The following is a 12,780-nucleotide window of genomic DNA, read 5'->3' on the forward strand; positions in this document are numbered from 1 at the left end:
GCTTCTGCCTTCTCAATAAAGAGCAGCCCATAATGCAAGCAATGAGAACAGAGGTATGTTTGTGGAGATTGTTTCCGCCACCAACAGAAACGTGGAAGAGCACATCTGGATATGGTTCAGAGACACCATATATATGGAGTCTTAGTAGTTCTGACAGCTTTTACTATTAGAAGTCCTCTGCATTGAAACTGATCAACAAGCAAAAAATAATAATAGGAAGGAAAAGGATGCGACTCATTGTTTATGAATGAAGTATTCAGAATAGATGTCATTAATATAGCCCTTTAAATAATGACTACCACAATAAACAATCATTACAGCAATGACTAATAAATGTAGTTCAATAGCAGAAGCATAATTTGAAACAAGATATAACTATAAAAGAACACACGTTCTACAAAAACACATGTGATTTCAAGTTTCATTACATTTGTAATGAAAAATCTTTATGACCGAAATGGAATGGTTTTTAAGACCAAATAGATATCACCAAGTCCTGGGTGCACCCCAATGACTAAAGGATGCTAATATCCCAAGGATTCGGTTGCTACAGGATGGGAGTGGGGCGGGGGAAAGTCAGGCTTCAGCAGATAAGCCTGCCCACAAATCTCAGAGAAGATTCTTTGCCTCTGTAGACACTGGAGAGAGGTATCTCAGACAGACTAGGGCATCAGTCCCACAGGCTGACATATCCCAGGCCTCAGCCATCCCCAGCATCCTCAAAGGGTCCTAAGAGCCCTGTGCTCTGTTACCTCATTACATGGTGACAGTGGGGTGGGAGAATGTGACCAGAAGCACAGGCCTGAATGCCCTCTCTTACTGTTTTATTCTCAGCAAGTCTCAGGCTGTCAGGTTCTCACTCCACACGTTCAAACCATCTTTCCCACCACAGAATGTGCCATCCTACAAAACCTGACCCAAATCCCACCTCTGCTATGAGTCTTTCCTAACTCATTTAACTGAAATGGCCTTTTAGTTCCTGAATTTTGCAATGTCTATCTACGCTATTGGCTTCTCACCTTGACCTGCCTTGAGAGTCCCGTGGCCTCCTGGACCTGTCGTGGCGCTCCTGTCATGTCTTACACTTTGCACCTCCTCCAGCACCTGCACTGGCACATACAGGACCTCGATGAGTATTTGTCCCCCACGCTGGGGGAGCCCTTCATTTCCCATATAGACTTTTCTGCTTCAAGCCACCCCAAAAAGATACTGGCAATGACACAGCTCTCCCTCTCCTTAATGAGAGCAACTTTCAACAACTGTTCTGCATATCAAATCCAAGAGCTTCCTTTTTATTTTCCAGGACCTCCTGCAATCAGCCCGAGACAGACACTTTCTTTTCTTACTCCTCTTTTCAATCTGCTTTATAGTTCCTCTGGAACTTCCTTAACCCAAAATGACACTATTTAAAATATTAGCACTAGGGACTTCCCTGGTGGCTCAGTGGTTAAGAATCCGCCTGCCAATGCAGGGGACACAGGTTCGAACCCTGGTCCTGGAAGATCCCACATGCCGCGGAGCAACTAAGCCCGTGTGCCACAACTACTGAGCCTGCGCTCTAGAGCCCGAGAGCCACAACTACTGAGCCCACGTGCTGCAACTACTGAAGCCCGCGCGCCTAGAGCCCGTGCTCCGCAATAAGAGAAGCCACCACAGTAAGAAGCCCGCTCCCCACAGCAAGGAGTCGCCCCCGCTCGCCGCAACTAGAGAAAGCCCGTGTGCAGCAACGAAGACCCAATGCAGAAAAAGAAAAGAACACATACACTAGAGTGAAACCATCAGAGTTCAATCCCTGATTCACCGTTTAAGTAGGGCTATGATCTTCAGCAACTATTACTCAACTCTCCCCAGCTGTACATGAGGATCTGAAGAGCTTCTACCGAGGACCGGGCAGGATAGTGCAGACACACACCCGGTGCTCATTGTGGCTCTTTTGTTCAGGTTTCTCCCATTCAGCCAGTGTCACCTGTTCCACCACACCCGCGTGGATCAGCCTTTCTTTCCCCTTCTCACCTGCAAAAAGACTAGACCCTGTTACAACCAAACTATTTTCACTCAAATATGAGTAAATCGATAGGCTCAAAGTGAGGGGGAGAGCCTGAGAGCTTTTTTCCTATGAAAAATATGTATGCACTCGATTGACAGAGCTTAAACGTCTACTGAGCAGCCCAGGGCCTCTATGTTTCTGTGATTGCATCTGGGGTTTCACAGCTCCTGTCCAGATAAGCTACACTGCCCAAGAGTGCAGTTCTGCTTAGGTGGGCTGCCAGAGGAGTTACTTTTACAAGGCATAAACCAAATGGTCTGTATTATACAACTGAACAGCGAGAAAAAGCTTTCCATGTCACTCGCTGTCTTCCAAAATTTATGAAAAAGTCCACTTTACATCTTAGGTCTTTAAGGATCTTCGTATGTCCTTCTGATCTTAAGAGATATTCTGTAAACTAAATTTTAACCCCAGAGAAACCACTGTCTTTATTGTATATGTTACTCTTCATACACTCCACTCTACTAGAACTCTTTATATGCAGGAAATGTCAACACTGTGCAAACGGAGGTAATTTTAACTCTTGCTTTATTTTGAGTTTTGCTCTTCCAAATAAGGAACAGTGCTCGGTAAATAGAACAAAGGGCAGAATACATTTGGTTTACACCCAGCTTTGACCTGAGGCAAAGATGTTTTTGCAAAAGCAACTCTTTAACACATTCAGGTACTGAAATTTCATGTAAAATAGCTGTCTGCATTGAATTCTCTTTATCTTTATAGGGTTTTCCTAACTTTTCTACAAACTTCAGTGACACTCCGCCTCCCGTAATTAACACTGCCTTTCTTGACGGCAAGTTAAGCCTCCAAGTTTTAACTAGTTAGAATTTTCTGAGCATCAAACACGCACAAGTGGGGTTCATAATTTTAAAACCTGCGGAACTCACCACCACAGCTCGCCACAAGCAAGCAAGAGAGAACAAAATATTTTTAAGCACTGCCGTGCCTCACATGGTAAGGCCTTCACTGAAAGAGGTGGTCTCTGCTTTGAAAAGCATGGGTCTTGGGCTTCTCTGGTGGCGCAGTGGTTGTGAATCTACCTGCCAATGCAAGGGACACTGGTTCGAGCCCTGGTCAGGGAAGATCCCACACACCCTAGAGCAACTAAGCCCCTGAGCCACAACTACTGAAGCCCGCGGGCCCTAGAGCCAGTGCTCTGCAACAAAAGAAAAGCCCGCGCACTGCAATGATACTCACCCCAACTAGAGAAAGCCCAGACAGCAACGAAGACCCAAGAAAGCCAAAAAAATTAATTTTTTTAAAAAAAGCGCGGGTCTTCTCCAAGAAATGCCAACAGAGCAGTTCACCCATCTTGAAATAAACGTCAGCATAACTGAATTAGAGGAACAACTTTCAATGCCCCCATCCGGAACGACAAACACATATTATTATTGGTCATGCCAGCTCCATTTTCTGCAGTCATATCCAATCCTTCCACAGCTCACTGTACACTCTACAGCAAAAGGGAAGTCGAACTTAACAACGGACTTTTTTTTTTAAGTTAATGATTCAGGCAATTCTTGGAATAACTTCCACTTGAGAAAATGCAACTAAGAAGTCCTATCAAGAGATTCCCCAGCTGTTGACAGCTCGACTCTGGAAATTCCCTCCTTTATGCCCACTTCTGACTATCCCTGAATCCAAATTACAAAGTTTAATGACCCTTAAGAGCCCTTTTTGCCTCCAGTGAACTCAGAACTCTGTCTAAATATTCGTTAGGACTCAATAAAAGTTTATTGAATTAAAGGAGGGGAGCATTAGAAACCTAGCTCCAAAAGGCAACTGTCTGCTCCCTCCCCCGAACCCCTCTTCCCGCAGGAGAGGAAACTGGAAGATCTGGAGCTGACAGTCATGCCGTCCAGGATCCTAGGGGTCTGACACTCGGCCCTTGATGTGATGACAGCCACGAGGTCTGGGCGGTGGTTCCAAAACGGGGCACCCACTGCTCTGGGAAATGCTGGGCGCTTGCCAAGATACAAACCCTCCCCCAAGGAGCTGAAACCGGACGGTCAGGAACCGAGTCAGTTCTGTAGGGATCCCAAGGCCTGAATCGCATTCCAGCAGCCTCCTTCCTGTTTATAGATCCCACTCCAGTAACTCCAACTACCAAAGAGAAAGCAGACCTCTCAGAAATATGTCAACACATGACATAACTTGAAAAGGCTGTATGCTCACTGACGCGAGTTGCAACTTGTCGGGCTCACGAAGGAAAACCGGCTCACTTTAATTATTCTTTTTTTTTTTTTTAATATGCCATGCCGTCTCTTTCCAGGGCCCCCGCACATTTCGGGTTACTGAGAACTAGGTAGCCTCGGTGGCAGGAACCAAACCGCGTGGGCGGTTAGCTAGAGGCAAAGAACCGGGGAGCCGACCCCCCCAGCAAAGTGGCGGCGATTCGGTTTCGCTGCGATTCGGCAGCCGCTCCTTCCTCGCACAGGCGCAGGAAGGAGAAGCCTCGGCACCTCCTCGCAGTCGGCACCAAGTCGCTGAAGCGCTCAGCGATGTCGCGGCGGGGGCCTCGCGGCACCGCGCCGATGCCCTCGGGTCGGCGGAGGGCGCGCCACCTTTGTCTGGGTTTCCTCACCAGGACGGGCGACGCCTCGACGCAAAGCGGAGGCGCAGACACCGCGGCCGGGTTCCCAGCCTCTACGCGGGGCCCAGAAAACGGCCGCGGCCGCCTGAAACCTCCCACTTTCACTGCGCGCACCGGGCGCGCCCGCAAGTCCCAGCCCGGCGGCCACTTCCCCCACACGGCCGCCGCGGGTGGGGAGCCGGAGACCCACGCGCTCCCACACGCTAGCGGGCCGAGCGTCCCGGAGCAGCCCGGCTCTCCCGGCGCCACAGCGCCCACGCGGGTCCCTTCCTCGGGAGAGCACGGGCCGCTGGTCCCTCAGCAAGGCCAGATCTCAGACTGGCTACCGCGTCGGGGAAGGGACGACAGCCAGCCAGAGAGCCACCCACGCCCACTGCCCGCCCTCGGCCTTCTCTCACCTGCCTGCACCGTGTCCGAGAGGTCGTGCGCGGGGGCCGCCGTCCTGGGAAATTCCTTCAGTTTCCTAGCACTGAGGTTCAACCCCCCGGAGTTGGCCGCTTCCTCCAACGCGCGCTCCAGCCCCCGGTTCAAGGGCAGGTTGAAGCCCCCGCCGCCGCCGCCGCCGCCGCCGCCTCCTCCGGCCCCGCCGCTGCCTCCGGCTCCTCCGTGGTGCTGATGGTGGTGGTGGGGGGGATGATGATGGGGGTGCAGAGTAGCCACTGACAGGGCGGGGACGAAAGGTTGGGGTTCACTTCCCGGCGTCGCCATCTTCTCCCGGGCCCCCCACCCCGCCCTGCCGCTCCTGCGGGGGGGGTCACAGCTTTCCCCCTGGTCGGGGAGACGGCAGCCCGGGCCGGGTCCCTGCAGTGCTCCACCGAGAGATGCTGGAAGAAGGGGAGGAGGGTGTGGGAGGCACGCGGAATGGGGGGGGTGAGAAGGGGAGGCGGCAGCGGCAGCTCGGTCTCGAAGCTTTCCTGTCCCTGGCAAGCTGAGGACTGCGGCGGCGGCGGCGGCGGCAGGCAGCGCGCATGTGTCTCCTCCCGCCTCTGCTCCCTCCTCTAGGCGGCTCTCCCCTCCTCCGCCGCCTGCTCTCTCCTCCTCCTACCCGAGAGCCGTCAGTCTAGCCCCGCGCCTTCCTCCGCCGCCCGCTGCGGTGGCCCTGCTGCTCGGCCCAGCTACCCGGGGACGTGGGGGGCTGGAGGCCGTGAGGTCACGGGGAGGTGAGAGGTTATCTCAATTTTGCAAATTATTCTGGTTATTTGACCCAGAGTTCCCCGAGATGCAGTTTTTCACTGTGGGGTCAGGCCAACAGACGACCCCTGGCATTTGGGCACCTACGATGAGCCATTCGCTGGTCCAGGTGGTCTGCATTCGTGACCTCATTAATCCAGGGACCCCGTGAGCGGAAAAATTGTTTCCCCCAGGCCACAGAGGAAGTTAAGAAACTCGTCTGAGGGCTTCCCTGGTGGCGCAGTGGTTGAGTCCGACTGCCGATGCAGGGGACACGGGTTCGTGCCCCGGTCCGGGAAGATCCCACATGCCGCGGAGCGGCTAGGCCCGTGAGCCATGGCCGCTGAGCTTGCGCGTCCGGAACCTGTGCTCCGCAACGGGAGAGGCCACAAGAGTGAAAGGCCCATGTACCACAAAAAAAAAGAAAATAAAGAAACTTGTCTGAGTTCACCCATGCAGTCAGAGGCGGAGCCTTCAGACTCTAGGGTTGCCCTCCTTCCTGTAAACGCCCTCCCGGGCCGCACCTCGCTGCAAACAAATAGGAGTAAGGCAGAGGGTTTTCTGAGCGATGGCAGAAAACTACAGACACGGAAAGGAAGGACTTTTCAAAATGCAGGTCGTTTTTATGGCGGACAGAACCCATTGTCCTATGAGGAGGAGGGGCTGGCTGTGGCTGGCTGAGCCCAGAATTGGGTGGGGCTGGAAAGGTCAGAAAGTCAGTGACCCCAACTAGCGAATAACTGAGTCACAGTTGGAGCCTGCGCACAGGTACCGTCAAGGTATCCTTGTGCGCTTCCTCTAGCCCCCGTGGGGAGTGGGAGCTGATGTGTCCGCCTGCAAGCGAATTCATGTTCTGCCCAGACCAACGCTGGCACACCATGGGAGACAGAACATCTGACAACATAAGAGCAGACCAGCTGGAAGATTAATAAAGTCCCACTCCTTTCCGAAGTTTTGGCTCCAACTCTCTAGGGCCTTTATTTTTGCTCTATACCCAAGGTTTGAGCAGCGTCCCTGTGAGCAACTTAGCTAGGGGAAGTGAGGATGCGGGTCAGTACAAAAATAATTCAACCCTTGGAGTAGAGGAGGCGGTTTTTTAAGTGGTGATGCAGAAACGTGGTGGCCTGAGCACCGGGCTGGATCTAAAGTACCGCGTGCATAGTACTTTAGATTGCGTACTACTGTACTATTGACTGCGTGCATAGTACGTAGCCCTTGAGTCCTACAGGATTCTAGGATGAGTCCAACATTGTAACCTCAGAGGAGGAGACAAGCGCCACCTGCTGGTAGCCTCCCCGGAAACCTCTTCCCTCATCAACTTTTTCTCCTCTGCCTCCCAGACTTTTAAAAGCCAGGCTTGAAAATAATAATGATGATAATGATGAAAGTGAAAGTGTACTTGTAAAAAATAACCTACCATTCCCTTTCCTCACTGGTCTTTTCCCAAAAAGCCAGTGAGAAACAGAGAAACACAGAAAAAATTTTCATTTGACAGTCTTCAGCTAAAACCAGGTGGTAGTCTGTGAGATCAGTATGCAGGGTATGGTTGAGGACATCTTCTGGCGACTGCAAATGTAATTCAGACCGTGAATTGTGGTGTTGCATCATATAGAGCATAATTCTTTTAGGACCACAAACTCTTTTTTAGAGGAAAAGATGGGATATAAGTTCAGGATTTGCTTTGTAGTAATCGGTTCTTATGTTAGGTTGACCTTGTTATTATAGCTTGCTTTATCTTCTCCAGATTACTAAAATGTAAACTCCTTGAGGGAGGGACTTATTCATCTTTGCAACTTCTTCCCCATATCCCAGAATCCAAGAGTACTTTGCATATAATGAGTGCACAATGAAGATTAGTAATTAAGCATTGCACAATAGACCAGGTGTTTTACAGGCTGCCATTTGTTGATGCATCTTACAAATGATGTCCTTGAATGAAGGAATTTTTCCTTCAAATGGGGGAGAGGACTTTACCCTTGAAAGTGATCTTGGTTATTCATAAATATTCAAGAAACTTGACAAGCCACTTTCTCTTGCTGTCTTGTTTCTTCACTAGTTTTTTAAGAAGGTGGACATTTCTACTTTGTTCAATACCCTTTTTATTTCTTCTGAAAACAGAACCCTCTTCCTGTTTCACTCTCCCCACACCCTACATATAGTCCTCTGATAACAGCTGTGTTATTACATCGACCCAGCTAACCATCTTGGTTATTCCAGAAGTGGCCTTCTGACCATATGACGGAATACCCAGAGGATCCGAGGGTCCTGATTGTGTCCAAACCCTAGATTCTGACTGTTCCTAATTCACATCTTTAGTTTCTATGAGATAGCTAGTAGTGTATTGATAATACATTCTGCTGTTTGCCTAAGTCAATTTTATTTGGTTTTCGGTCAATGCAGCGAAGGGTTCTGATTAATATATTTAATTTACCACGTTTTAGTCTTTATTCCCCCTTGTTTTCCTATATAGCCTCATTTGTGGATGGTCCACAAATAACCTTTTACAAACTATTTGGATGATGGCAGCAGATTCTTTCCATGCTTTGTCTTTAGTACCTTCCAATCATTCAAAGTTAACAGAATTCACATGATTGAGAAAATGGAAATATTTCCTGCTTAAAATATTGGCTATTAGGAGAAAATTGATCAGTTTCATCAATAAATCAAAACATTTTAGAACCTATCTTTTTTTAATTCTTGTGCTCAGAAAACATATCAGGTCACATAGAGCCTTCCACATTTAAGACCCAGCTCTTTTATTCTCACCTGAAAATGGAGTTGTGGACAGGCTTATAAGAATCAAACTTATGGGCTTCCCTGGTGGCACAGTGGTTGAGAGTCTGCCTGCCGAGGCAGGGGACACGGGTCCGTGCCCTGGTCTGGGAGGATCCCACGTGCCAGGGAGCGGCTAAGCCCGTGAGCCATGTGCGGCTGAGCCTGCGCGTCCGGAGCCTGTGCTCCACAGCAGGAGAGGCCACAACAGTGAGAGGCCCGCGTACCACAAAAAAAAAAAAAAAAGGAAGAATCAAACCTGTTAAGAATAGCATATAGATTTGAGCAGGGCTATTCAGCCCATATCACCTTCTCAGAAAATCACTGGGAATTATCTTTTGGAGAGTGATCAAAACATTTGCTCAAGAAGTGGGCATGGTCAGCCAGGTGTGTCTTTTTTTTTTAATTGAAGTATAGTTAGATTTACAATGTTGTGGTAGTTTCAGATGTACAGCAAAGTGATTCCGTTTTATATATATACGTATATATACATATATATATTCTTTTTCAGATCCTTTTCCATTGTAGGTTATTACAAGATATTGAATATAGTTCCCTGTGCTATACAGTAGGTCCTTGTAGATAGTAGTGTGTATACGTTAATCCCAAACTCCTAATTTATCCCTCCCCCCGACCCCCCACTTTCCCCTTTGGTAACCATAAGTTTGGTTTTTATGTCTGTGTGTCTATTTCTGTTTTGTACATAAGTTCATTTGTATCATTGTTTTAGATTCCACCTATAAGTGATATCACGTGATATTTGTCTTCCTCTGTCTGACTTACTTCACTTAATATAATCTCTAGGTCCATCCATGTCGCTGCAAATGGCATTATTTCATTCTTTTTTTATGGCTGAGTAATATTCCATTGTATATATATATATACCACATCATCTTTATCCATTCATCTGTCGATGAACACTTAGGTTGCTTGCGTGTCTTGGCTATTGTCCATAGTGCTGCTATGAACTTTGGGGTGTGTGTATCTTTTCTAATTGGAGTTTTCTCTGGATATATGCTGAGGCAGGTGTGTCTTTCATGGTCCTGACTGCCCCCTCCAGCCACAGGGTGGATAAGTGTGTCTACCAACTCTCCTGAAAATTTAAGCAAAAGCACTCCAAAACCATAGGCAATTAACAACAGGCATTTGACCCCAAAGGCAGGAAGAATCGGGGCTTATTTATATCTTTTACCTTGATATATTCCAACCTCTCAGCTTTGGTTTCCTCTTTCCTAAAAAAGGAGAAAGAATATTCCCTGACTAACACCACCCTTTTTACTCTCTCCACACTCTCTCAGTACAAAAGTTTTCTCTTTGTACTGTATCTGTAAATATTTATCAGTAAATATGTATCTGTAAATGATCGGGGTACGTAGTTTGTATTCATTAGCCTTTAAGTACATCAGATGCCGAGCTCAGTCCTTTTTTTCCTAGAAGAGTCAATAAATAATGTTGTCTGAGTTATTTGTATATTGTAAGGCAACTAATGACACCAATGTGGATTTCTCTGACAATAGTTAATAATACTGTCATGGGCATGTTTAGATTTTTTTATAGCGTTCCAAAACACTAATCTGACAAAGCAAACCTGGCAAAATGGAAAGATTAGAATAATATCCCAAGTTTTTCATTAAAGCTGAACGCAATCAATTTTAAGAATTGTATATAAATGTTGGACTATGTATGTAAATGTGAGACCGTGCTTTCCTATTTTTTTTCCTAGTGGAAAAAAAGAAAACAATGGTAATAATAAATTCTAGCCAAATTAGTCTATCCTTATTTGGAATAAAAAAAAAAAAAGTAGGCTACTAGAGTCAGCTTCCCAAGAAGTTTTTTTTTAATGTTACTTATCTGTGAAATCAAAAAGCCTACGAACCACTTGCTTAGATTCTTGGTTTTCTTAAAAGAGAGTTAGTCGTACTAAACTCCAGCTACCTGCCTTCAAGCTTTTTCTCAAGCTGTGCTCACACCAACTGTAATTTAATGTAAAACCTAGTATCTTTCTGAGAGTGTAAGGTTTCTTTGGGTCGCCACCCCTATCTGTTTTCTAAGCATTCTCCTTCCAGAATTTATCATAAGTCTGAAAAGAAAATATTGCCTGCCTTTTAAAAACTATTTCGCAGATGGCTATTGTCCAGATCCAGCTTTTTTGCCCTCTCCACTCCAACCTCCCAGCAAAAATCCTCAACCTCCTTAACAGGGGCTCATTTTTACTTCTCACCGAGAAAAGCACCAGAAGCTCCTCCCCTGTGGCCAGGCCCTGCCCTGCTCTTTCTGCCTGTTCTCTCAGAGACAAAGCAGAGCTCTAGCTCTAGACCAGGGCGACTTTATTTACGTCGTCCTTTCCACTACAGCTCCTATTCAATAAAGAAACCACAAACTCTGGGCCATCCAGACGACAGTCACAAAGAAGCTGCCTTCTAGAACCATCCTCTGAATGACAAGAGAGGAGCTGTCCATGAATTAGTGGATTTTATGGGCTTTAATCTGTGTTCTATTTCAGAAGTTTACTTGGGCTTAGGATAAAACGCCAATTTTGTGTGAATATTTTTAAACAATATTTTTTAAATTATATATATATACAATTTTTAAAATACATATATTTGACATTATAACCAATTGTGTAGCAGAAAGACAACATTCTGACCAGCACTTATGAGACATAATAGCATTTGAAACTATGAGGCAGGAAACTATGAGGAAAATATAGTTTGGACCACTCAGGTGAGAAACTGATTATAGCAAAAAGAATTTGTTTGGCTGTATAAGGTTGATATCTCCTTAAGGAAAAAAATATCAGTGACCAACAGCTGACCGTCTGGTTCCTGCCAGAAGTTTCTTAAGAGGATACAAGGGAAAAAGTCACTGGAAACTAGGACGGAAGGACCCCAGCTAACTGGACTGCAACTTATAAAGAAATGTATTTTGTTTTTGTTTTTGTTTTTGTTTTTGCGGTACAGGGGCCTCTCACTGTTGTGGCCTCTCCCGTTGCGGAGCACAGGCTCCGGACGCGCAGGCTCAGCGGCCATGGCTCACGGGCCCAGCCGCTCCGCAGCGCGTGGGATCTTCCCGGACCGGGGCACGAACCCGTGTCCCCTGCATCGGCAGGCGGACTCTCAACCACTGTGCCACCAGGGAAGCCCAAGAAATGTATTTTTAAGTAACTGGCTTTTTAAAGATGTGAATATAAATATTAGATCATAGATAATAATAGATAATAGCTTTTCTGTGATTAGCTTCCCTTAATAATTCACCTATTCATTATATTATGTTATTAGTTTATAACATAATGCATGTTATTGGTCTGTAACGTAATGGATGCATGAAATATTTAAGGGAACCAATTGTTCGTTTACAAATAAATGGCTTAACTTGCATGGAGAAACTGAAGCAGTACTATCCAGTATGTGTCCCTCTGAACCTTAGTTTTTAGGCTGTTAATAGACATTGTGCATGAAGGGTTTCATCGCCAAATAAGTTTGAGTTAATAAAAAAGTTTAGAAGTTATTTTACTCCGGAACCTCTCAGAACCTTTGATATGCTAAAGTGTACTGTGAATATGCAAGAGAGAGGGAGGGTGTACATCAAGCTTTTCTCTTACATATTTTAGCAATAAACCTCTTCTTGCAAGACTGTTATCCTTGGACCACATACTGAGATACATTATATACATATAGATAGATAGATAACATTACCATATATACTTATGTTATATATGTTAACATATGTGTAACATATGTAATATATAACACACATATATAGCATAACTATAGTACATAACAGATCAGAATTTACCTCCAAATCAATATTTTAAATAGGCCAAGTGTCACTAAGGCAGTACCTCCTCAGTAAATACCATTCCAGGTCTGTTGTGCATTAGATGGATTTCAAAAGAACAAAAAAGTCTTCCTATTTATTCTTAAGTTACTTCGCATCTAACGAAAACAGTAATTTATGTTCTCTCAAGGCAGCTTTAATACTCTTGATGTCATTACAGGGGTATTTTCCAAACCCAAGGCTGTCATTACTGCCTCATCATACACAGAACTAGAGGGAGGCTCCCAGAGTGACTCTTCTCCCCGGATTTAGACGGAACGGCGCTCTGGCCATAAGGACATCCAGCTTTCTACACCCAGATGCTATCACAGGGTACCCAGTAGACATGTACAACCTTGATTTATATCTCAGATCATTCTGGTGC

At 46.2% G+C, this 12,780-nt stretch overlaps 1 protein-coding gene across 3 annotated transcripts in view; it reads right to left on the reverse strand.

The window, feature by feature from the left end:
• Positions 1-5,345, reverse strand: part of LRCH1 (leucine rich repeats and calponin homology domain containing 1) — a 187,257-nt gene extending 181,912 nt beyond the window's left edge. For all 3 annotated transcript variants that reach the window (XM_065895830.1, XM_065895829.1, XM_065895828.1), the window contains exon 1: positions 5,036-5,345. In XM_065895830.1, coding sequence (XP_065751902.1) covers positions 5,036-5,345 — 310 coding nt within the window. The remainder of the gene's footprint in view (positions 1-5,035) is intronic.
• Positions 5,346-12,780: the final 7,435 nt, after the last annotated feature.

The sequence above is a fragment of the Phocoena phocoena genome, chromosome 18 (assembly GCF_963924675.1).
Source record: "Phocoena phocoena chromosome 18, mPhoPho1.1, whole genome shotgun sequence".
NCBI lineage: Eukaryota > Metazoa > Chordata > Mammalia > Artiodactyla > Phocoenidae > Phocoena > Phocoena phocoena.